The sequence below is a fragment of the Passer domesticus genome, chromosome 29, assembly GCF_036417665.1.
Source record: "Passer domesticus isolate bPasDom1 chromosome 29, bPasDom1.hap1, whole genome shotgun sequence".
Lineage (NCBI taxonomy): Eukaryota > Metazoa > Chordata > Aves > Passeriformes > Passeridae > Passer > Passer domesticus.
Genome location: NC_087502.1, coordinates 5580345 through 5605864, shown reverse-complemented (window position 1 = coordinate 5605864; position 25520 = coordinate 5580345). Strand labels below are relative to the sequence as shown.

The window sequence follows — 25520 nt, the reverse complement described above, 5'->3', positions numbered from 1 at the left end:
GAGCACTGGGGGAATGAGCTGGGGGCACTGGGGGCACTGGGGACAGGGTGGTGGGGGAATGGGGACACTGGGAGTGGGGACACCCAGGGACAGGGACACTGAGGATGGACACTTGTCCCCTTTGTCCCCGCTGTCCCTTCTGTCCCTCTGTCCCCACTGTCCCCTCTGTCCCTCTGTCCCCCCTGTCCTCGCTGTCCCCTCTGTCCCCACTGTCTCCTCTGTCCCTCTGTCCCCCCTGTCCCCGCTATCCCCTCTCTCCCTGCTGTCCCTGATGTCCCTGATGTCCCCCTGTCCCTCTCTGTCCCCTCTGTCCCCTCTGTACCCCTGTCCCCCCATCCCCTGATGTCCCCTGCTGTCCCCCTGTCCCCTCTTTCCCCTCTGTCCCCACTGTCCCCTCTCTCCCTACTGTCCCCTCTGTCCCCCTCTGTCCCCTCTGTCTTCTCTATCCCCTCTGTCCCCCCTGTCCCCCCGTCCCCTGATGTCCCCTGCTGTCCCCCTGTCCCCCTGTCCCCTCTTTCCCCGCTGTCCCCTCTGTCCTGCTGTCCCCGCTTTCCCGCTGTCCCCCCTGTCCCCGATGTCCCCCCGTCCCCTGATGTCCCCTCTATGCCCCCCGTCCCCTCTGTCCCTGCTGTCCCCTGCTGTCCCCGAGCAGAGCGAGGACGCGGGCGAGGCCGAGGAGGAGTCTGACGCCGAGAGCCCCGGGGGGGCTCTGGGGGCCGCGCCCCGCCCCGACCCCAGCGCGCGCCTCAAGAAGCTCAAGCGGGGCCGCCCCGGCCGCAAGAAGAAGAAGGGTGAGTGTCCCCCGTGTCCCTGAGCGTCCCCAGTGTCCCTGAGTGTCCCTGCTTGTCCCTGAGTGTCCCCAGTGTCCCCGAGTGTCCCCGAGTGTCCCCAGTGTCCCTGAGTGTGCCCGAGCATCCCTGAGTGTCCCTGAGTGTTGCCGAGCGTCCCCGAAAGTCCCTGAGTGTCCCCAAGTGTTCCCGAGTGTCCCCGCGTGTCCCCAAGTGTTCCCAAGTGTCCCTGAGCGTCCCCAGGTGTCCCTGAGCATCCCCAAGCATCCCTGAGTGTCTCTGCTTGTCCCCGAGTGTCCCCGAGTGTCCCCGAGTGTCCCCGAGCATCCCCGAGTGTCCCCAGGTGTCCCCGGGTGCCACCGCCCTGCTGGGCCATGGTGACATCCCTGTGTCCCCTCCCCGTGTGCCCTCCGTGTGTCCCCTCCCCGTGTCCCCTCCTTGCAGCCCCCGGCACCGGGCCAGGGCCCCGTGGGGACACACAGTGACACACCCCGAGTGTCCCCAAGGTGTCACCTGCTGTCCCCAGGCCCCCACGGGTGTCCCCACCCCGAGCAGGGGCCGCGGTTCTGTCTCTGTCTCCAGCCCGGTGCTGGTGGCTGGGGGGTCCCCAGTCCCTGCTGTCCTCTGAGGGGTGTCCCCAAGTGTCACCTGCCCTGTCCCCGTGTCCTCAGCCTTGTCCCTGTGTCCCCAGCCCTGTCCCCATGTCCCCATCCCTGTCCCCAGTGTCCCCATTGCCCCCCACACCCTCTGAGGGGGTGCGCTGCTGACAGCAGTGACAGCAGTGACAGAGTGACAGGTGACAGAGTGACAGAGGTGACAGCAGTGACAGCAGTGACAGGGTGATGGAGGTCACAGAGTGACAGCAGTGACAGGGGTGACAGAGGTGACAGCAGTGACAGGTGACAGAGTGACAGAGTGACAGAGGTGACAGCAGTGACAGCAGTGACAGGGTGATGGAGGTCACAGAGTGACAGCAGTGACAGCAGTGACAGGGGTGACAGAGGTGACAGCAGTGACAGAGTGATGGAGGTGACAGAGTGACAGAGGTGACAGCAGTGACAGCAGTTACAGAGGTGACAGAGGTGACAGCAGTGAGAGAGATGACAGGTGTCAGAGGTTACAGAGGTGACAGAGGTGACAGTGACAGAGTGACAGAGATGACAGCAGTGACAGGGTGACAGAGTGACAGAGGTTGACAGGGTGATGGAGGTGACAGTGACAGGGTGACAGCGTGACAGAGTGACAGGTGACAGAGTGACAGGTGACAGAGGTGACAGGGTGACAGAGGTGACGGGGTGACAGAGGTGACAGGGTGACAGCAGTGACAGGGTGACAGGTGACAGAGGTGACAGGGTGACAGAGGTGACGGGGTGACAGAGGTGACAGAGTGACAGCAGTGACAGGGTGATGGAGGTGACAGTGACAGTGACAGCAGTGACAGAGTGACAGGTGACAGAGGTGAAAGGGTGACAGAGGTGACAGCAGTGACAGGTGACAGAGTGACAGGTGACAGAGGTGACAGCAGTGACAGCAATGCCGGGGTGATGGAGGTGACAGTGACAGTGACAGCAGTGACAGGTGACAGAGTGACAATGGCAGAGGTGACAGCCGTGCCTGCCCCGCAGGGCCTGGCCCCGAGGAGGAGGGCGATGGCTACGAGACCGACCACCAGGACTACTGCGAGGTGTGCCAGCAGGGCGGGGAGATCATCCTGTGCGACACGTGCCCGCGCGCCTACCACCTGGTGTGCCTGGACCCCGAGCTGGACCGCGCGCCCGAGGGCCGCTGGAGCTGCCCCCACTGCGTGAGCGGGACGGCACGGGGCACTGGGGGGACTGGGGGGGACTGGGAGGGGACTGGGGGGGGATTGGGGACATCCTGAGGGGACTGGGAGGGGACTGGGAGGGAATTGGGGGGGACTGGGAGGGGATTTGGGGCATCCTGAGGGGACTGGGGACATCCTGAGGGGACTGGGGGGGGACTGGGGGCATCCTGAGGGGACTGGGAGGGACTGGGAGGGGATTGGGGGGGACTGGGAGGGGATTTGGGGCATCCTGAGGGGACTGGGGACATCCTGAGGGGACTGGGAGGGACTGGGGGGGACTGGGGACATCCTGAGGGGACTGGGAGGGGACTGGGAGGGACTGGGAGGGACTGGGAGGGAATTGGGAGGGGACTGGGGACATCCTGAGGGGACTGGGGGGGGCTGGGGGGGGACTGGGGGCATCCTGAGGGGACTGGGAGGGGATTGGGAGGGGACTGGGAGGGGTCTAGGCGTATCCTGAGGGGACTGGGGGCACTGGGAGGGGATTGAGAGGGGACTGGGAGGGACTAGGATGGGTCTAGGGACATCCTGAGGGGACTGGGGGGACTGGGAGGGGACTGGGAGGGGATTAGGGGCATCCTGGGGGGACTGGGGGCACTGGGAGGGGACTGGGGGCATCCTGAGGGGACTGGGGGGCACTGGGAGCATCCTGGAGGGGGTTTAGAGGCATCCTGAGGGACTGGGGGGGCACTAGGAGGGGACTGGGAGGGGATTGGGGGCACTGGGAGGGGACTGGGAGGCACTGGGGGCATCCTGGAGGGGGTTGGGGAGCGCTAAGGGTATCCTGCAGAGGATTGGGGGGCACTAGAGGCATCCTGGGGGGGGTATAGGGTCATCCTGGGGGGGTTGGGATGGTGTTGGGGGTGTTTTGGGGCCGTTCCCTGGCAGTTTGGGGTCTCCAGGGGCTGTTTTGGGGTTATTCCCTGGTATTTTGGGTGTCCCTGGCAGTTTGGGGTCTCTAGGAGCTGTTTTGGGGTTATTCCCTGGAGGTTTGGGTATCCCTGGCAGTTTGGGGTCTCCAGGGGCTGTTTTGGGATTATTCCCTGGTGTTTTGGGGTCTCCAGGGCTGTTGTGGGGTTATTCCCTGGTGTTTTGGGGTTATTTCCTGGTGTTTTGGGGTCCTTTCCTGTCAGTTTGGGGTCTCCAGGGCTGTTTTGGGGTGGTTTCCTGTCAGTTTGGGGTCTCCAGGGCTGTTTTGGGGTTATTCCCTGGTGTTTTGGGGCCATTTCCTGTCAGTTTGGGGTCTCCAGGGCTGTTTTGGGGTTATTCCCTGGTGTTTTGGGGTTATTCCCTGGTGTTTTGGGGCCATTCCCTCTCAGTTTGGGGTCTCCAGGCGCTGTTGGGTCCCTTCCCTGTTGTGCCCATCCCTGCGGGGCCGTTTTGGGGTCACCCCTCTGACCCCTTCCCGTCCCCAGGAGAAGGAGGGCGTGCAGTGGGAGGCCAAGGAGGAGGAGGAGGAGGAGGAGGAGGAGGAGGAGGAGGGCGAGAAGGAGGAGGAAGACGACCACATGGAGTACTGCCGCGTGTGCAAGGACGGCGGCGAGCTGCTGTGCTGCGACGCCTGCGTGTCCTCGTACCACATCCACTGCCTGAACCCGCCGCTGCCCGAGGTCCCCAACGGAGAGTGGCTCTGTCCCCGCTGCACGGTACCGGGGACATGGGGACATTGGGGACATGGGGACACCGGGGGTGTGGGGGACATGGGGACACCGGGGGTGTGGGGGACATGGGGACACCGGGGACATTGGGGACAGAGGGGACAGAGGGGACATGGCAGGTGTGGTGTCCTCGTACCACATCCACTGCCTGAACCCGCCGCTGCCCGAGGTCCCCAACGGAGAGTGGCTCTGTCCCCGCTGCACGGTACCGGGGACATTGGGGACAGCAGGGACACTGGGGACACTGGGGACACTGGGGACACCGGGGACACGAGGGGTCTGGGGGACATGGGGACACTAGGGACACTGGGGACAGCAGGGGGTATGGGAACGTGGGGACACTGTGGGGACATGGGGACACTGTGGGGATGTGGGGACATGGGGACACTGTGGGCTCACGGGGACAGCAGGGCCCCACCTCAGGGCACAGCCCCCTGCCCTCGATGTCCCCTCGATGTCCCTGATGTCCCCGCGGTGTCCCAGCAGTGTCCCTGCCCCAGCAGTGTCCCTGTCCCCGCGGTGTCCCCAGCAGTGTCCCAGCAGTGTCCCAGCAGTGTCCCTGTCCCCGCAGTGTCCCTGCAGTGTCCCTGTCCCCGCACTGCCCCTGTCCCCGCAGTGTCCCTGTCCCCAGCAGTGTCCCAGCAATGTCCCAGCAGTGTCCCCGCGGTGTCCCCAGCAGTGTCCCTGTCCCCAGCAGTGTCCCCAGCAGTGTCCCCGCGGTGTCCCTGCAGTGTCCCCAGCAGTGTCCCTGTCCCCAGCAGTGTCCCCAGCAGTGTCCCCGCGGTGTCCCTGCAGTGTCCCCAGCAGTGTCCCTGTCCCCAGCAGTGTCCCCAGCAGTGTCCCCGCGGTGTCCCCGCGGTGTCCCCAGCAGTGTCCCTGTCCCCAGCAGTGTCCCTGTCCCAGCAGTGTCCCCGCAGTGTCCCTGCAGTGTCCCCAGCAGTGTCCCTGTCCCCGCAGTGTCCCTGTCCCTGCAGTGTCCCTGTCCCCAGCGGTGTCCCTGTCCCAGCAGTGTCCCTGCAGTGTCCCCAGCAGTGTCCCTGTCCCCAGCGGTGTCCCCGCGGTGTCCCCAGCAGTGTTCCTGTCCCCGCGGCGTCCCCGCGGTGTCCCCAGCAGTGTCCCAGCAGTGCCCCTGTCCCCGCGGTGTCCCCGCAATGTCCCCAGCAGTGTCCCTGCAGTGTCCCCGCAATGTCCCCAGCAGTGTCCCTGTCCCCAGCGGTGTCCCCGCAATGTCCCCAGCAGTGTCCCTGCAGTGTCCCCGCAATGTCCCCAGCAGTGTCCCTGTCCCCAGCGGTGTCCCCGCAATGTCCCAGCAGTGTCCCTGATGTCCCCGCGGTGTCCCCAGCAGTGTCCCTGTCCCCAGCAGTGTCCCAGCAGTGTCCCCGTGGTGTCCCCAGCAGTGTCCCTGTCCCCAGCGGTGTCCCCGCAATGTCCCAGCAGTGTCCCCTCGATGTCCCTGATGTCCCAGCAGTGTCCCCAGCAGTGTCCCTGTCCCCGCAGTGTCCCTGTCCCCAGCAGTGTCCCAGCAGTGTCCCAGCGGTGTCCCCGCGGTGTCCCCAGCAGTGCCCCTGTCCCCAGCAGTGTCCCAGCAGTGTCCCAGCGGTGTCCCCGCGGTGTCCCAGCAGTGTCCCTGTCCCAGCAGTGTCCCAGCAGTGTCCCTGTCCCAGCAGTGTCCCTGTCCCAGCAGTGTCCCTGTCCCCGCGGTGTCCCCGCGGTGTCCCCAGCAGTGTCCCTGTCCCCGCGGTGTCCCCAGCAGTGTCCCTGTCCCCGCAGTGCCCGGTGCTGAAGGGCCGCGTGCAGAAGATCCTCTACTGGCGCTGGGGGGAGCCCCCCGCCCCCGTGGCCGCCCCCGGGGCCCCCCAGGCGCAGGAGGGGCCCCCCCAGGCCCTGCAGGGCCGCTCCGAGCGCGAGTTCTTCGTCAAGTGGGTGGGGCTGTCCTACTGGCACTGCTCCTGGATCAAGGAGCTCCAGGTACACCCCAAAACACCCCGGGACCCCAAAACACCGGGAGGACCCCAAAAACCCGGGGGGACCCCAAAAACCTGGGGGGGATACCCCAGAGTATGGGGGGGTCAACATGGGTGGGGCTGTCCTACTGGCACTGCTCCTGGATCAAGGAGCTCCAGGTACACCCCAAAAACCCGGGGGGGACCCCAAAAACCCGGGGGGGTACCCCAGAGTATGGGGGAACACCCTAAAGTGTGGGGGGGTCAGCATGGGTGGGGCTGTCCTCCTGACACTGCTCCTGGATCAAGGAGCTCCAGGTACACCCCAAAACACCGGGGGGACCCCAAAACACCGGGGGGACCCCAAAAACCCGGGGGGGATACCCCAAAGTACATAGGGGGATTCCACACTTAACTTTGCCCTCTCTAACTTTGGGGTGCTCTAATTTTGGGATGTTCCCCTCCAACTTTGGGGTGTTCCACTTTACTTTTGGGGTTTTCCCCTCCAACTTTGGAGTGCCCCCCCTAACTTTGGGGTATCCTCTCTAACATTGGGGTTTTCCTGTCTAACTTTGGGGTGCCCCCCCTAACTTTGGGGTATCCTCTCTAACATTGGGGTTTTCCTGTCTAACTTTGGGGTGCCCCCCCTAACTTTGGGGTATCCTCTCTAACATTGGGGTTTTCCTCTCTAACTTTGGGGTGTCCCCCCTAACTTTGGGATGCTCTAATTTCGGGATGATTAACTGTGGGGTTTTCCTCTCTAACTTTGGGATGCTCCCCTAACTTTGGGGTGTCCCCTTTAACTTTGGGATGCTCTAATTTTGGGATGATTCCCTTTAACTTTGGGGTTTTCCTCTCTAACTTTGGGGTTTTCCTCTCTAACTTTGGGGTTTTCCTCTCTAACTTTAGGGTATCCCCCCTAACTTTGGGGTTTTCCACTCTAACCTTGGGGTGTCCCCCCTAACTATGGAGTTTTCCCCTCTACCTTTGGAATGCTCTGTCTAATTTCGGGGTGATTCCTTCTAACTTTGGGGTGTCCCCTCTAACTTTGGGGTGTCCGCCCTAACCTCGGGGTGTCCCCCCTAACTTTGGGGTTTTCTCCTCTAACTTTGGGGTTTTCCTGTCTAACTTTGGGGTGTCCCCCTAAATTTGGGGTGTCCCCCCTAACTTCGGGGTTTTCCCCTCTAACTTTGGGATGCTCTAATTTTGGGGTGATTCCCTTTAACTTTGGGGTTTTCCTGTCTAACTTTGGGGTGTCCCCCTAAATTTGGGGTGTCCCCCCTAATTTGGGGTTTTCCTCTCTAACTTTGGGGTTTTCCCCCCTAACCTCGGGGTGTCCCCTTTGATGTCGGGGCGCAGCTGGAGATCTTCCACCTGGTGATGTACCGGAACTACCAGCGCAAGAACGACATGGACGAGCCCCCTCCCCTGGACTACGGCTCGGGGGACGACGACCCCAAGAGCGAGAAGCGGGGGGCCGGGGGGGACCCCCTCTTCGGGGGCATGGAGGAGCGCTTCTACCGCTACGGCATCAAGCCCGAGTGGATGACGGTGCACCGCATCATCAACCACAGGTGGGCACCCCAAAATGTCCCCTAGGGCACCCCAAATACCACCCAGGGCACCCCAAACCCCCAGGGCACCCCAAATCCCCCTGGGGCATCAAGCCCGAGTGGATGACGGTGCACCGCATCATCAACCACAGGTGGGCACCCCAAAATGTCCCCTAGGGCACCCCAAATACCCCCCAGGGCACCCCAAACCCCCAGGGCACCCCAAACCCCCCAGGGCACCCCAATCCCCCCGGGGCGCTTCTACCGCTACGGCATCAAGCCCGAGTGGATGACGGCGCACTGCATCATCAACCACAGGTGGGCACCCCAAAATGTCCTCTAGGGCACCCCAAAATATCCCCCAGGGCACCCCAAAACCCATCCAGGGCACCCCAGAACCCCCTGGGCACCCCAAACCCCCAGGGCACCCTAAAACCCCCCAGGGCACCCCAAACCCCCAGGGCACCCCAAAACCCATCCAGGGCACCCCAAACCCCCAGGGCACCCCAGAACACCCCAGGGCACCCCAAACCCCCAGGGCACCCCAAATCCCCCTGGGGCATCAAGCCCGAGTGGATGACGGTGCACCGCATCATCAACCACAGGTGGGCACCCCAAAATGTCCTCTAGGGCACCCCAAAATATCCCCCAGGGCACCCCAAAATACCACCCAGGGCACTCTAAACCCTCCCAGGGCACCCCAAACCCCCCCCAGGGCACCCCAAACTCCCCAGGGCACCCCAAATCCCCCAGGGCACCCCAAACTCCCCAGGGCACCCCAAATCCCACAGGGCACCCCAAACTCCCCAGGGCACCCCAAAATCCCATCCAGGGCACCCCAAATCCCCCAGGGTACCCCAAAACCCCCCCCAGGGCACCCCAAATACCACCCAGGGCACTCTAAACCCTCCCAGGGCACCCCAAAATCCCATCCAGGGCACCCCAAAATCCCAAGTGTCCTGTGTGACACTGTGCCCCGTGTCCCCTCTGTGTGACACTGTCCCCTGTGTGTGGCACTGTCCCCAAGTGTCCTGTGTGACACTGTGCCCCCTGTCACCTCTGTGTGTGGCACTGTCCCCAGGTGACCCCGTGTCACCTCCGTGTGTCCCCAGGTGACCCCGTGTCACCTCCATGTGGCACTGTCCCCAAGTGCCCTGTGTGACACTGTGCCCCATGTCACCTCTGTGTGTGGCACTGTCCCCAGGTGACCCCATGTCACCTCCGTGTGGCACTGTCCCCATGTGTCCTGTGTGACACTGTGCCCCATGTCCCCTGTGTGGCACTGTCCCCAGGTGACCCCGTGTCCTGTCCGTGTGTCCCTGTCCCCAAGTGGCCTCATTTACATTGCGTGTCCCCGTGTCCCCTCCATGTCCCCAGGTGACTCCAGTGTCCCTGTCCCTGCTGGCAGCCGGTGACAGCGGGTGACCCCTGGTGGCACTTGTGTCCCCTCCACGTGCCCTGCTGTCACCACACCCTGGTGGCAGTGACACTCCCTGCCGGGTCCCTCGGCGCTGCTGGCTGTCCCTGTGTCCCCAGGGGTGCCCGGTGTCACCCGTGGGTGCCCTGTGCCCTTGGGGACACTCAGTTGTCCCCGTGGGTGTCCCCTGGGTGCCTGATGTCCCCATGGTGCCACACGTCCTTGGGTGCCCGGTGTCACCGCTGTTCCATTGTCCCCTGGGTGCCCGTTGTCCCCACTGTCCCCTGGGTGCCCGATGTCCCCATTGTCCCCTGGGTGCCCGTTGTCCCCATTGTCCCCTGGGTGCCATTGTCCCCACTGGCCCCTGGGTGCCCACTGTCCCCTGGGTGCCCGTTGTCCCCTATGTGCCAGTTGTCCCCATTGTCCCCTGGGTGCCCGTTGTCCCCCTGTTGTCCCCTGGTGCCCCACATTGTCCCCACTGCCCTTGGGTGCCCTTTGTCCCCCCCTGCGGTGTCCCCGCGGTGTCCCTGTGCCCCGGGTGACGCGGTGCCCTGGCTGTCCCTGGCTGTCCCTGCCTGTCCCCACGCTGTCCCCACGCTGTCCCCTGCCCCGGGTGACGCAGTGCCCTGGCTGTCCCTGGCTGTCCCTGCCGTGTCCCCACGGTGTCCCTGCCGTGTCCCCACGGTGTCCCCTGCCCCGGGTGACGCGGTGCCCTGGCTGTCCCCACACTGTCCCTGCTGTCCCCTGCCCCGGGTGACGCGGTGCCCTGGCTGTCCCTGGCTGTCCCCGCTGTCCCCTGCCCCGGGTGACGCGGTGCCCTGGCTGTCCCCGTGCTGTCCCCACGCTGTCCCCGCTGTCCCCTGCCCCGGGTGACGCGGTGCCCTGGCTGTCCCCGTGCTGTCCCCACGCTGTCCCCGCTGTCCCCTGCCCCGGGTGACGCGGTGCCCTGGCTGTCCCCGGTGTGTCCCCACGCTGTCCCCGCTGTCCCCTGCCCCGGGTGACGCGGTGCCCTGGCTGTCCCCGTGCTGTCCCCACGCTGTCCCCGCTGTCCCCTGCCCCGGGTGACGCGGTGCCCTGTCTGTCCCCGGTGTGTCCCCACGCTGTCCCCGCTGTCCCCTGCCCCGGGTGACGCGGTGCCCTGGCTGTCCCTGGCTGTCCCCACGCTGTCCCCGGTGTGTCCCCACGCTGTCCCCGCTGTCCCCTGCCCCGGGTGACGCGGTGCCCTGGCTGTCCCTGTGCTGTCCCCACGCTGTCCCCGCTGTCCCCTGCCCCGGGTGACGCGGTGCCCTGGCTGTCCCCGTGCTGTCCCCACGCTGTCCCCGCTGTCCCCTGCCCCGGGTGACGCGGTGCCGCGCAGCGTGGACCGGAAGGGGCAGTACCACTACCTGGTGAAGTGGCGGGACCTGCCCTACGACCAGGCCACCTGGGAGGAGGACGAGATGCCCATCCCCGACTACGACCTGCACAAGCTGGCCTACTGGAAGCACCGGTGAGGGACACTGGGGACACTGGGAGGGACACTGAGGGGACATTGGGGACATCAGAGGGACATGGGGATGTGCCTACTGGAAGCACCGGTGAGGGACACTGGGGACACAGGGATGTGCCTACTGGAAACACTGGTGAGGGACACTGGGGGGACATTGGGGACGTTGGGGACATCGATGGGACACTGGGGACACAGGGATGTGCCTGCTGGAAGCACCGGTGAGGGACACTGGGGACACTGGGAGGGACACTGGGGTTACAGGCTGTCCCCTCCTGTCCCCTCCTGTCCCCGCTGTCCCGTGTCCCCCGCTGTCCCCGCTGATCCCCGCTGTCCCCTCATGTCCCCTGATGTCCCTGCTGCCCCCGCTGTCCCCTCCTGTCCCCTCCTGTCCCCGCTGATCCCCGCTGTCCGCTGTGTCCCCTCCTGTCCCCGCTGTCCCCTCCTGTCCCCGCTGTCCCCTCATGTCCCCTCCTGTCCCCTCCTGTCCCCTCCTGTCCCCACTGTCCCCTTCTGTCCCCCGCTGTCCCCTCCTGTTGCCCGCTGTCCCCGCTGACCCCTGCTGTTCTCTCATGTCCCCTCATGTCCCCTCATGTCCCCTCCTGTCCCCGCTGTCCCCTCCTGTCCCCGCTGCCCCCCGCTGTCCCCGCTGTCCCCGGTGTCCCCGTGTCCCAGGGAGGTGTTCATGGGCGAGGACCCGGCCCAGCCGCGCCGCTACAAGAAGAAGAAGAAGGAGACGCCGGGGGAGGGGCCCCCCGACTCGCCCACCAACGACGTGAGCGACCCCAAAAACGGGGCACCCCAAAAACAGGGGATCCCCAAAAACCGGGGACCCCAAAAACTGGGCACCCCAAAACGGGGCACCCCAGAAACTGGGGATCCCTAAAACTGGGGACCCCAGAAACTGGGATCCCCAAAAACTGGGCACCCCAAAAACGGGGCACCCCAAAAACTGGGGATCCCTAAAAACTGGGGACCCCTAAAACTGGGGACCCCAAAAACTGGGGATCCCCAAAACGGGGCACCCCAAAAACTGGGAACCCCAAAAACGGGGCACCCCCAAACCCTGGGGGGACCCCACAGGGACCTTTGGGGACATCCCTGGGCACCTGAGTCCCCCCAAACCCCATTCCCCTGACACACCCGTGACACCTCCAGCCCTGTGGGTTTTTGGGGTGCCCTGAATCCCCCAAACCCAGTTCCCCCAACACCTCCACACCTCTCCCAGCCCCTTGTGGGGGTTTGGGGTGCTCTGAATCCCCCCACACCCAGTTCCCCTGACACACCCATGACACCTCCAGCCCCCCGGGGGTTTTTGGGGCGCCCTGAATCCCCCCACACCCAGTTCCCCTGAGCCCCATGACACCTCCAGCCCCCCGGGGGTTTTTGGGGTGCCCTGAATCCCCCCAGACCCCGTTCCCCCAAGCCCTGTGACACCTCCAGCCCCCTGAGTCCCCCCAAACCTGCTTCCCCCGAGCCCCATGACACCTCCAGCCCCCCGGGGGTTTTTGGGGTGCCCTGAATCCCCCCAGACCCCGTTCCCCTGAGCCCCATGACACCTCCAGCCCTGTGAGTTTTTGGGGTGCCCTGAATCCCCCCAAACCTGCTTCCCCCGAGCCCCGTGACACCTCCAGCCCCCCGGGGGTTTTTGGGGCGCCCTGAATCCCCCCAGACCCCGTTCCCCCAAGCCCTGTGACACCTCCAGCCCCCTGAGTCCCCCCAAACCTGCTTCCCCCGAGCCCCATGACACCTCCAGCCCCCCGGGGGTTTTTGGGGTGCCCTGAATCCCCCCAGACCCCATTCCCCTGAGCCCCATGGCACCTCCAGCCCTGTGAGTTTTTGGGGTGCCCTGAATCCCCCCAAACCTGCTTCCCCCGAGCCCCGTGACACCTCCAGCCCCCCGGGGGTTTTTGGGGTGCCCTGAATCCCCCCAGACCCCGTTCCCCCGAGCCCCGTGACACCTCCAGCCCCGTGTGGGTTTTTGGGGTGCCCTGAATCCCCCCAGACCCCGTTCCCCTGAGCCCCATGACACCTCCAGCCCTGTGGGTTTTTGGGGTGCCCTGAATCCCCCCAAACCCAGTTTCCCCAAGACCTCCACACCTCTCCCAGCCCCTTGTGGGTGTTTGGGGTGCCCTGAGTTCCCCCAGACCCCGTTCCCCCGAGCCCCGTGACACCTCCAGCCCCCTGTGGGTTTTTGGGGTGCCCTGAATCCCCCCAGACCCCGTTCCCCCAAGCCCTGTGACACCTCCAGCCCCCTGAGTCCCCCCAAACCTGCTTCCCCCGAGCCCCATGACACCTCCAGCCCCCCGGGGGTTTTTGGGGTGCCCTGAATCCCCCCAGACCCCGTTCCCCTGAGCCCCATGGCACCTCCAGCCCTGTGAGTTTTTGGGGTGCCCTGAATCCCCCCAAACCTGCTTCCCCCGAGCCCCATGACACCTCCAGCCCCCCGGGGGTTTTTGGGGCGCCCTGAATCCCCCCAGACCCCGTTCCCCCGAGCCCTGTGACACCTCCAGCCCCGTGTGGGTTTTTGGGGTGCCCTGAATCCCCCCAGACCCCGTTCCCCTGAGCCCCATGACACCTCCAGCCCTGTGGGTTTTTGGGGTGCCCTGAATCCCCCCAAACCCAGTTTCCCCAAGACCTCCACACCTCCTCCCAGCCCCTTGTGGGTGTTTGGGGTGCCCTGAATCCCCCCAGACCCCATTCCCCCGAGCCCCGTGACACCTCCAGCCCCGTGTGGGTTTTTGGGGCGCCCTGAATCCCCCCAGACCCCGTTCCCCCAAGCCCCATGGCACCCCCAGCCCCCGGTGACAGCCGTGTCCCCGCAGCCCACGGTGAAGTACGAGACGCAGCCGCGCTTCATCACGGCCACGGGCGGCACGCTGCACCTCTACCAGCTGGAGGGGCTCAACTGGCTGCGCTTCTCGTGGGCGCAGAGCACCGACACCATCCTGGCCGACGAGATGGGGCTGGGCAAGACCATCCAGACCATCGTCTTCCTCTACTCGCTCTACAAGGAGGTGAGGGCGCCCGGGGGGCACCGCTGGGGGAGGCTGTGGGGCGTTGGGGTCACCCACGTGGGGCTGGGGGCACCCGGGGGGCACCGCTGGGGGAGGCTGTGGGGCGTTGGGGTCACCCACGTGGGGCTGTAGTCACTCATGTGGTCACTAGGGTCACCCACGTGGGGCTGGGAGCACCTGGGGGGCACTCATGTGGTCATTAGGGTCACCCATGTGGGTCTGGGGTCACCCACATGGTCACTAGGGTCACCCACGTGGGGCTGGGGGCACCCGGGGGGCACTCATGTGGTCATTGGGGTCACCCACGTGGGGCTGGGGGCACCTGTGTCCCCCAGGGCCTGTCCCCAGGGTGTGACAGTGTCCCCAGGGTGTGACACAGTGCCCCCAGGGTGTGACACAGTGTCCCCAGGGCCTGTCCCCAGGGTGTGACACGGTGTCCCCAGGGTGTGACACGGTGTCCCCAGGGCCTGTCCCCAGGGTGTGACAGTGTCCCCAGGGTGTGACACAGTGTCCCCAGGGCCTGTCCCCAGGGTGTGACAGTGTCCCCAGGGTGTGACACAGTGTCCCCAGGGCCTGTCCCCAGGGTGTGACACAGTGTCCCCCAGGGCTACACCAGGGGCCTGTTCCCGTGTGACAGTGTCCCCAGGGTGTGACACAGTGTCCCCAGGGTGTGACACAGTGTCCCCAGGGCCTGTCCCCAGGGTGTGACACAGTGTCCCCAGGGTGTGACACGGTGTCCCCATGGTGTGACACGGTGCCCCCAGGGTGTGACAGTGTCCCCAGGGTGTGACACAGTGTCCCCAGGGCCTGTCCCCAGGGTGTGACAGTGTCCCCAGGGTGTGACACGGTGTCCCCAGGGCCTGTCCCCAGGGTGTGACAGTGTCCCCAGGGTGTGACACAGTGTCCCCAGGGCCTGTCCCCAGGGTGTGACACGGTGTCCCCCAGGGCCACACCAAGGGCCCGTTCCTCGTCAGCGCGCCGCTCTCCACCATCATCAACTGGGAGCGCGAGTTCCAGATGTGGGCCCCGGCCTTCTACGTGGTCACCTACACCGGGGACAAGGACAGCCGCGCCATCATCCGCGAGAACGAGTTCTCCTTCGACGACACCGCCATGAAGGGCGGCAAGAAGGCCTTCAAGATGAAGGTGGGGACAGGGGACACCTGGGGACACCTGCGGGGGACAGCTGGGGGTGGCACCTGGACTGCTGGGGGACACCTGGACATCTGGGGGTGGCACATGGACACCTGGGGACAGGGGACAGCTGGACAGCTGCAGGGGACACCTGCGGGTGGCACTTGGACAGCTGGGGGTGGCACCTGGACAGCTGGGGGACAGGGGACAGCTGGACACCTGCAGGGGACAGCTGGGGGTGGCACCTGGACAGCTGGGGGACAGGGGACACCTGCAGGTGGCACCTGGACAGCTGGGGGACAGGGGACAGCTGGGGGTGGCACATGAACTGCTGGGGGACAGGGGACAGCTGGACACCTGCGGGGGACACCTGCGGGTGGCACATGGACTGCAGGGGGACAGGGGACAGGTGGGGGACAGGGGACACCTGGGGACACCTGCGGGGGACAGCTGGGGGTGGCACTTGGACTGCTGGGGGACAGGGGACAGCTGGACAGCTGGGGGGGACACCTGCGGGTGGCACTTGGACACCTGCAGGTGGCACATGGACTGCTGGGGGACAGGGGACAGGTGGGGACACCTGCGGGGGACACCTGCGGGTGGCACTTGCACTGCTGGGGGACAGGGGACAGCTGGACAGCTGCGGGGGACAGCTGGGGGTGGCACTTGGACTGCTGGGGGACAGGGGACAGCTGGACACCTGCGGGGGACACCTGCGGGTGGCACCTGGACAGCTGGGGGACAGGGGACAGCTGGACAGCTGCGGGTGGCACCTGGACAGCTGCGGGTGGCACCTGGACAGCTGGGGGACACCTGCGGGGGACAGCTGGGGGTGGCACTTGGACTGCTGGGGGACAGGGGACACCTGGACAGCTGGGGGGGACAGCTGGGGGTGGCACCTGGACTGCTGGGGGACACCTGGACATCTGGGGGTGGCACATGGACACCTGGGGACAGGGGACAGCTGGACAGCTGCAGGGGACACCTGCGGGTGGCACTTGGACAGCTGGGGGTGGCACCTGCAGACTTGGGTCATTTGGGGACAATAGGTGGCACTCAGACACTTGGGTCACCTTGGGGCTCTGGGTTGAGTTTTTCCACATTTTGGGGTTCTGGGTGGGGTTTTTGCCCATTTTGGGGTTCTGGCTGGGTTCTGGGTGGGGTTTTTCCATGTTTTGGGGTTCTGGGTGGGTTCTGGGTGAGGTTTTTGCTCATTTTGGGGTTCTGGGGGTGAGGTTTTTCCATGTTTTGCGGTTCTGGGTGGGGTTTTTGCCCGTTTTGGAGTTCTGGGTGGGTTCTGGGTGGGGGTTTTTGCCCATTTTGGGGTTCTGGGTGGGGTTTTTCCATGTTTTGGGATGCCGGGGTGTTCTGGATGAGGTTTTTTGTGTGTTTTGGGGTTCTGGGTGAGGTTTTTGCCCATTTTGGGGTTCTGGATGGGGTTTTTCCATGTTTTGGTTTTCTGGATGGGGTTTTTGTGTGTTTTGGGGTTCTGGGTGGGGTTTTTCCCGTTTTGGGGTTCTGGGGGGCCCCGGGGTCCCCTCTGAGCCCGTCCCCGTGCCCGCAGCGCGAGGCCCAGGTGAAGTTCCACGTGCTGCTCACGTCCTACGAGCTGATCACCATCGACCAGGCGGCGCTGGGCTCCATCCGCTGGGCCTGCCTGGTGGTGGACGAGGCCCACCGCCTCAAGAACAACCAGTCCAAGGTGGGGGGCACCCCAAAACCCGGCCGTGGGGCTGGGGGCACCCCAAAACCCGGGGATATGGGTGGGGGGCACCCCAAAACCCCGGGATGTGGTTGGGGAGTTGTTGGGTCCCTGCCTGGTGGTGGACGAGGCCCACCGCCTCAAGAACAACCAGTCCAAGGTGAGGGGCACCCCAAAAAACACCCGTGGGGCTGGGGGCACCCCAAAAGCTGGGGGTGTGGGTGGGGGTACCCCAGAACCCGGGGATCCCTGATTTCGGGGTCTGAGGGTGCTTAGGAAGGTGTCAGGGGTGCCCCCAGTGGACTTCAGGGTCTGAGGCTGTGTCCCCAGTGGATTTTAGGGTTCCCCAGGGTGTGTTTTGGGGTCCCCAGGTGTGTTTTAGGGTTCCCCAGGGTGTTTTAGGGGTCCCCAGGTGTGTTTTGGGGTCCCCAGGCGTGTTTTAGGGTTCCCCAGGTGTGTTTTGGGGTCCCCAGGTGTGTTTTAGGGTTCTCCAGGGTGTTTTAGGGGTCCCCAGGTGTGTTTTGGGGTCCCCAGGGTGTTTTAGGGTTCCCCAGGGTGTTTAGGGTGCCGTGCTGTGTCCCCAGTTTTTGGGGTGCCCAGGGTGTTTCAGGGTGATGTGCTGTGTCCCCAGTTTTTGATGTCCCCAGTGGATTTTAGGGTGTCCCCAGGGTGTTTTGGGGTCCCCAGGGTGTTTTAGGGTGTCCCCAGGGTGCTTAGGGTCCCCCAGGGTGTCTCAGGGTTCCCCAGGGTGTTTAGGGTGTCCCCAGGTGTGTTTTTGGGGTGTCCCCAGGGTGTTTTGGGGTCCCCAGGGTGCTCAGGGTGCTGTGCTGTCCCCAGTTTTTGATGTCCCCAGTTTCAGGGTGTCCCCAGGGTGTTTGGGGTCCCCAGGGTGCTCAGGGTGCCGTGCTGTCCCCAGTTTTTGATGTCCCCAGTTTCAGGGTGTCCCCAGGGTGTTTTTAGGGTCCCCAGGGTGCTCAGGGTGCCGTGCTGTCCCCAGTTTTTCCGGGTGCTCAACGGGTACAAGATCGAGCACAAGCTGCTGCTGACGGGGACCCCGCTGCAGAACAACCTGGAGGAGCTCTTCCACCTGCTCAACTTCCTCACGCCCGAGCGCTTCAAGTGCGTCCCGGGACACCTGGGTCACCTGTGTCACTTCCATGTCACCTGTGCCACCTCCTGGGTCACCTCTTGTCACTTGGGTCACCTCCTGGGTCACTTGTGTCACCTCCTGGGTCACCTCCTGTGTCACCTCGTGTCACCTCCTTGTCACCTGTGCCACCTGTGCCATCTCCTGTGTCACCTCCTGTGTCACCTCCTGTGCCATTTGTGTCACCTCCGGTCACCTGTGTCACCTCCTGTGTCACCTCCTGTGCCACCTGTGCCACCTCCTGTTGCCTGTGTCTCCTCCTGTCAACTCCCATCCCCTCCTGTCCCACCACATCCTGATGTCCTCACGGTGACCCTGTCCCCTGTCCCCAGTAACCTGGAGGGGTCCCTGTGTCCTTCCCTGTCCCTGTGTCCCCACGCTGACCCTGTCCTTGTGTCCCCAGTAACCTGGAGGGCTCCCTGTGTGCCCCCATGTCCCCGTGTCCCCATGGTGACCCTGTCCCCGTGTCCCCATGTCCCCAGTAACCTGGAGGAGCTCCTGTGTCCCTCCCTGTTCCCTCACTGACCCTGTCCCCGTGTCCCCAGTAACCTGGAGGGGTTCCTGTGTCCCCCCATGTCCCCGTGTCCCCTCCCTGTCCCCATGGTGACCCTGTCCCCGTGTCCCCGTGTCCCCAGTAACCTGGAGGGGTTCTGTGTCCCTCCCTGTCCCCGTGGTGACCCTGTCCCCGTGTCCCCGTGTCCCCAGTAACCTGGAGGGGTTCCTGTGACTCCCCATGTCCCCGTGGTGACCGTGTCCCCATGTCCCCAGTAACCTGGAGGGGTTCCTGTGTCCCTCCCTGTCCCCGTGGTGACCCTGTCCCCGTGTCCCCATGTCCCCAGTAACCTGGAGGGCTTCCTGTGACTCCCCATGTCCCCGTGTCCCCTCCCTGTCCCCGTGGTGACCCTGTCCCCGTGTCCCCAGTAACCTGGAGGGGTTCCTGTGACTCCCCATGTCCCCGTGTCCCCTCCATGTCCCCGTGGTGACCCTGTCCCCGTGTCCCCAGTAACCTGGAGGGCTTCCTGGAGGAGTTTGCCGACATCTCCAAGGAGGACCAGATCAAGAAGCTGCACGACCTGCTGGGCCCCCACATGCTGCGGCGCCTCAAGGCCGACGTCTTCAAGAACATGCCGGCCAAGACGGAGCTGATCGTGCGCGTGGAGCTCAGCCCCATGCAGAAGTAGGCGCTGTCCCCTGCCCGCGGGGCTGTCCCCTGCCCCCCGTGTCCCCAGAGCGGCCGGTGGCACCGCTGTCCCCGCAGGAAGTACTACAAGTACATCCTGACGAGGAACTTCGAGGCACTGAACTCGCGGGGCGGCGGCAACCAGGTGTCGCTGCTCAACATCATGATGGACCTCAAGAAGTGCTGCAACCACCCGTACCTGTTCCCCGTGGCGGCCATGGTGGGGACACCGGGACACCGGGGACATTGCGGGTGTGGGGGGACACCGGGGGTGTCGGGGGACATGGGGACAGCAGGGGTGTCAGGGGACATGGGGACAGCTGGGGTGTGGGAGGACATGGGGACAGCCAGGGGTGTGGGGGGACACCAGGGACAGTGGGGACATCGCGGGTGTGGGGGGACACCGGGGGTGTCGGGGGACATGGGGACAGCTGGGACACGGGGACACCAGGGGTGTCGGGGGACATGGGAGACCGGGGACACTGGGGACATTGCGGGTGTGGTGGGAGGTGGGGACAGCCAGGGACCTCAAGAATTGCTGCAACCACCCCTGCCTGTTCCCCATGGCGGCCATGGTGGGGACACTGGGACACCGGGGGTGTGGGGGGACATGGGAACAGTCAGGGGTGTGGGGGGACATGGGGACAGTTAGGGGTGTGGGGAGACATGGGGACACCGGGGTTGTGGGGGGACATGGGGCACCAGGGACAGCGGGGACACCGCGGCTGTGGGGGGACACCAGGGGTGTGGGGGGACGTGGGGACAGCCAGGGCTGTGCGGGGACATGGGGACACCAGGGACACCGGGGGTGTGGGGGGACATGGGGACAGCCAGGGGTGTGGGGGGACACCAGGGACAGTGGGGACACCAGGGATATGGGGGACATGGGGACAGTGGGCACAGCCAGGGGTGTCGGGGGATGTGGGGACACCGGGATACCAGGGACATGGGGACACGGAGGGACATGGGAGGGTTAGAGGGATGTGGGACATGTGGACAGGGAGGGACATGGGGACAGGGAGGGACTTGGGGACAGGGAGGGACTTGGGGACAGGGAGGGGGAATACGGGGCTGGTGGGACTTGGGAACTTGGATATGGGGACAAGTAGGGGTTGGAGTGACACGGCAGGGACACAGAGTTGAGGAGCAGGGGACGTGGAGATTGTGGGGGGATATGTGTCCCTGTGGGTGACACGGTGGTGTCCCCGTGGGTGACCTGGCGGTGTCCCCATGGGTGATGTCCCTGTGGGTGACCTGTCAGCATCCCCATGGGTGATGTCCCCATGAGTGACCTGTCAGTGTCCCCGTGGGTGACCTAGTGATGTCCCCGTGGGTGATGTCCCCGTGGGTGACACGGCCATGTCCCTGTCCCCAGGAGTCCCCGAAGCTGCCGAGCGGCGCCTACGAGGGCGGGGCCCTGATCAAGGCCTCGGGGAAGCTGCTGCTGCTGCAGAAGATGCTGCGCAAGCTGAAGGAGCAGAACCACAGGGTGCTCATCTTCTCCCAGGTGGGACCCCAAAACCACCCGAAAACCATCCTAAAACCATCCCAAAATATCCCAAAATACCCCAAACCCAGCCCCAGAACCACAGGGTGCTCATCTTGTCCCAGGTGGGACCCAAAACCATCCCAAAATATCCCTGAAATACCCCAAACCAGCCCCAGAACCACAGGGTGCTCATCTTCTCCCAGGTGGGACCCCAAAATCAATCCAAATCCCCCCAGTCCACCAAGTATGGGCTGTCCCAGCACCCCCAGTCCCTCCCGGTCCCTCCCAGTGGCTCCCAGTCCCTCCCAGTGGCTCCCAGTCCCTCCCAGTCTGACCAGTCCGCGCAGATGACGAAGATGCTGGACCTGCTGGAGGATTTCCTGGACTACGAGGGCTACAAGTACGAGCGCATCGACGGCGGCATCACCGGGGCGCTGCGGCAGGAGGCCATCGACCGCTTCAACGGTAGGGACGGGGACAGGGACACGGCATGGGGACAGGGACACGGCATGGGGACAGGGACACGGCATGGGGAAAGGGACAGGGATAGACCGGGCACTGCGGCAGGAGGCCATCGACCGCTTCAACGGTAGGGACGGGGACAGGGACATGGCATGGGGACAGGGACAGGGACAGGGGATGGGGACAGGGACACGGCATGGGGAAAGGGACAGGGATAGACCGGGGCGCTGCGGCAGGAGGCCATCGACCGCTTCAACGGTAGGGACGGGGACAGGGACCGGGACAGGGATGGGGACAGGGGACACGGCATGGGGACAGGGGACAGGGATGGGGACAAGGATGGGGACAGGGGACAGGGATGGACAGGGGCCCTGTGGCAGGAGGCCATCGACCGCTTCAATGGTAGGGATGGGGACAGGGACGGGGACATGGCATGGGGACAGGGACCGGGACAGGGATGGGGACAAGGGACACGGCATGGGGACAGGGGACAGAGATGGGGAGAGGGATGGGGACAGGGACAGGGGACAGGGGACAGGGACAGGGATGGGGACAGGAGGAGTTCAGGTGGTTCAGGTGTCCTGGGGAATTCAGGTGTTTTTGGGGTGGGTTTGGGGTGTTTTTGGGGTGGATTTGGGGTGTTTTGGGTCCGTCACTGACGCCGGGGGGGCAGCGCCGGGGGCGCAGCAGTTCTGTTTCCTGCTGTCGACGCGGGCCGGGGGCCTTGGCATCAACCTGGCAACGGCTGACACCGTGGTCATCTTTGACTCGGACTGGAACCCCCACAACGACATCCAGGTGGGCACCTGGCACTGTCCCCTGGCACTGTCACCTGGGCACTGTCACCTGTGCAGTGCCATCCCCTGGCACCAGGCACCTGGCACTGTCACCTGGCCACTGTCACCTGTGCAGTGCCATCCCCTGGCACCAGGCACCTGGCACTGTCACCTGTGCAGTGTCACCTGTGCAGTGCCATCCCCTGGCACTGTCACCTGTGCAGTGTCACCTGGCCACTGTCACCTGGCCACTGTCACCTGGCCAGTGCCATCCCCTGGCACTGGGCACTGGGACACTGTCACCTGTGCAGTGCCATCCCCAGCACTGGGCACCTGGCACTGTCACCTGGGCACTGCCACCTGTGCAGTGCCATCCCCTGGCACTGTCACCTGGCCACTGTCACCTGGCCACTGTCACCTGGCCAGTGCCATCCCCTGGCACTGGGCACTGGGACACTGTCACCTGTGCAGTGTCACCTGTGCAGTGCCATCCCCAGCACTGGGCACCTGGCACTGTCACCTGGGCACTGCCACCTGTGCAATGTCACCTGTGCAGTGTCACCTGTGTAGTGCCACCCCCTGGCACTGTCACCTGGGCACTGTCACCTGCTCAGCCATGCCACCTGGCCTGTGTCACCTGGCCATTGTCATCCTCCTTAGCTCCCTGTCTCCCCTGATTGCCAAGTCCCTGAGGTGTCCCCACGATGTCCCCTCCCTGCCAGGCCTTCAGCCGCGCGCACCGCATCGGCCAGGGTGTCCCCTCATGTCCCTGGGGTGTCCCTGGTGTGTCCCCATCCCATGTGGCATGTCCCTGGGGTGTCCTCCATCCCATCTGACCTGTCCCCACGATGTCCCCACGATGTCCCCTCCTGCCAGGCCTTCAGCCACACGCACCACATCGGCCAGGGTGTCCCTTCATGTCCCTGGTGTGTCCCCATCCCATGTGACACATCCCAGGCGTGTCCCCATCCAATCTGACCTGTCCCCACGATGTCCCCATCCCATGTGATGTGTCCTTGAGGTGTCCCTGACGTGTCCCCTCCGTGCCAGGCCTTCAGCCACACGCACCACATCAGCCAGGGTGTCCCTTCATGTCCCTGGTGTGTCCCCATCCCATGTGACACATCCCAGGCGTGTCCCCATCCAATCTGACCTGTCCCCACGATGTCCCCATCCCATGTGATGTGTCCTTGAGGTGTCCCTGACGTGTCCCCTCCGTGCCAGGCCTTCAGCCACACGCACCACATCGGCCAGGGTGTCCCTTCATGTCCCTGGTGTGTCCCCATCCCATGTGACACATCCCAGGCGTGTCCCCATCCAATCTGACCTGTCCCCACGATGTCCCCATCCCATGTGATGTGTCCTTGAGGTGTCCCTGACGTGTCCCCTCCGTGCCAGGCCTTCAGCCGCGCGCACCGCATTGGCCAGGGTGTCCCCTCATGTCCCTGGTGTGTCCCCATCCCATGTGGCATGTCCCTGACCTGTCCCTGTGATGTCCCCTCCGTGCCAGGCCTTCAGCCGCGCGCACCGCATCGGCCAGGCCAACAAGGTGATGATTTACCGCTTCGTGACGCGGGCCTCGGTGGAGGAGCGGATCACGCAGGTGGCCAAGCGCAAGATGATGCTGACGCACCTGGTGGTGCGCCCGGGGCTGGGCTCCAAGGCCGGCTCCATGTCCAAGCAGGAGCTCGACGACATCCTCAAGTTCGGCACCGAGGAGCTCTTCAAGGACGAGAACGAGGGTGGGCCCCGCGGACACGGGCTGGGTGGGACGTGTTGGGTTGTGCTGGGCTGAGCTGGGCTGAACTGGGCTGGACTGGGCTGTGCTGGGCTGTGTTGAGTTGGACTGGGCTGTGCTGGGCTGGACTGGGCTGTGCTGGGCTGAGCTGGGCTGGACTGGGCTGTTCTGGGCTGGACTGGGCTGTGCTGGGCTGTGTTGAGTTGGACTGGGCTGTGCTGGGCTGTGTTGAGTTGGACTGGGCTGTTCTGGGCTGGACTGGGCTGTGCTGGGCTGTGTTGAGTTGGACTGGGCTGTTCTGGGCTGGACTGGGCTGTGCTGGGCTGTGTTGAGTTGGACTGGGCTGTGCTGGGCTGGACTGGGTCATGTTGGGCTGGATTGGGTTGTGTTGGGTTGGACTGGGCTGAGCTGGGCTGAACTGGGTCATGTTGGGCTGGGACGTGTTGGATTGAACTGGGCTGTGGTGAGCTGTGTTGGGTTGGATTGGGTTGGATTGGGTTGTGCTGGGCTGGACTGGGCTGTGTTGGGCTGGACTGGGCTGTGTTGAGTTGGACTGGGTTGGACTGGTCTGTGCTGGGCTGAACTGGGCTGTGGTGGGTTGGACTGGGTCGTGTTGGGCTGGGCTGGGATGTGTTGGGCTTGATTGGGCTGTGCTGGGCTGTGCTGGGCTGGACTGGGTCATGTTGGGCTGGATTGGGTTGTGTTGGGTTGGACTGGGTTGGACTGGGCTGTGCTGGGCTGGACTGGTCTATGTTGGGTTGGACTGGGCTGTGTTGGGCTGAACTGGGACGTGTTGGGTTGTGCTGGGCTGGGTTGGGTTGGACTGGTCTGTGTTGGGTTGGACTGGGTCACGTTGGGTTGTGTTGGGCTGGACTGGGCCATGCTGGGCTGGACTGGGCCATGTTGGGCCACATTGGGGTGTGACAAAGCCATGTCACCTCACCTTGGAGCGCGTCCGCCCGTGTCCCAGCGCGCGTGGCCCCGCCTGTCCGTGTCCCAGCACGCGTGTGGCCCCGCCTGTCCGTGTCCCAGCACGCGTGTCCCTGTCCGCCCGTGTCCCAGCACGCGTGTCCCTGTCCTGCCGTGTCCCAGCACGCGTGTCCCTGTCCGCCCGTGTCCCAGCGCGTGTGGCCCCGCCTGTCCGTGTCCCAGCACGCGTGTGGCCCCGCCTGTCCGTGTCCCAGCACGCGTGTGACACGGCGTGGCCGCGCAGGGGACAACAAGGAGGAGGACAGCAGCGTCATCCACTACGACAACGAGGCCATCGCGCGGCTGCTGGACCGCAACCAGGACGCCACCGACGACGCCGACGTGCAGAACATGAACGAGTACCTGAGCTCCTTCAAGGTGGCCCAGTACGTCGTCAGGGAGGAGGACAAGGTGTGCTGGGGACACTGGGGGACACTGGGGACACTGAGGGGACACTGGGGACACTGGGGGGACACTGGGGACACTGGGGGGACACTGGGGACACGTGCATGGAAGGAATGGAGAGATGTTGGGTGGGTGGGTGGAGGATGTGGAGATGTTGGAGATATTGGAGAGGGAAGTGATGGGGACAGTGGGATGGGGACAGTGGGACAGGGACAGTGACATGGGAACAGGGGAATGGAGACAGTGGGACTGGGGACACTGGGATTGGGGACAGTGGGATGGGGACAGTGGGATGGGGACAGTGGGATGGGGACAATGGGATGGGGACAATGGGATTGGGGACAATGGGATGGGGACAGTGGGATAGGGGACAGTGAGACAGGGACAATGAGATGGGGACAGTGGGATGGGGACAGTGGGATGGGGACAGTGGGATGGGGACATTGGGATTGGGGACAATGGGATTGGGGACAATGGGGTGATGGGGTTGGGGACTCTGAAGAGGATGGAGATGATGGGGACAGTGGAGATGATGATGATGATGATGATGAAAATCATGGAGATGGCAACAGTGGAGACAGATGATGATGATGGAGATGGGGATGATGATGATGATGGTGGACATGATGATGATGATGATGATGATGATGATGATGATGGAGACACCAAGAACAGGGGACACCAGTGCTGGGCATGCTGTGCCCAGTGCTGACCACTGGGTGACCCTGGGTGACCCCAAGTGACCCCGGGTGACCCTGAGTGACCCCGGGTGATGCTGAGTGACCCTGAGTGTCCCTTGGTGACCCCGGGTGGCCCCGGGTGACCCCGAGT

General features: G+C 64.6%; 1 protein-coding gene across 1 annotated transcript in view; it reads left to right on the top strand.

Moving 5' to 3' along the window:
- The window catches only part of LOC135287331 (chromodomain-helicase-DNA-binding protein 3-like), a 61766-nt gene that overhangs the window by 16638 nt on the left and 19608 nt on the right, over positions 1–25520 (top strand). The window contains 18 exon segments of the mRNA XM_064400672.1: positions 653–791; positions 2414–2592; positions 4029–4259; positions 6042–6239; positions 7574–7788; positions 10542–10673; positions 11346–11445; positions 13496–13687; positions 14633–14833; positions 16386–16523; positions 17521–17642; positions 18674–18847; positions 18929–19070; positions 20226–20357; positions 20687–20804; positions 21475–21599; positions 23088–23319; positions 24529–24695. Coding sequence (XP_064256742.1) covers positions 653–791; positions 2414–2592; positions 4029–4259; positions 6042–6239; positions 7574–7788; positions 10542–10673; positions 11346–11445; positions 13496–13687; positions 14633–14833; positions 16386–16523; positions 17521–17642; positions 18674–18847; positions 18929–19070; positions 20226–20357; positions 20687–20804; positions 21475–21599; positions 23088–23319; positions 24529–24695 — 2937 coding nt within the window.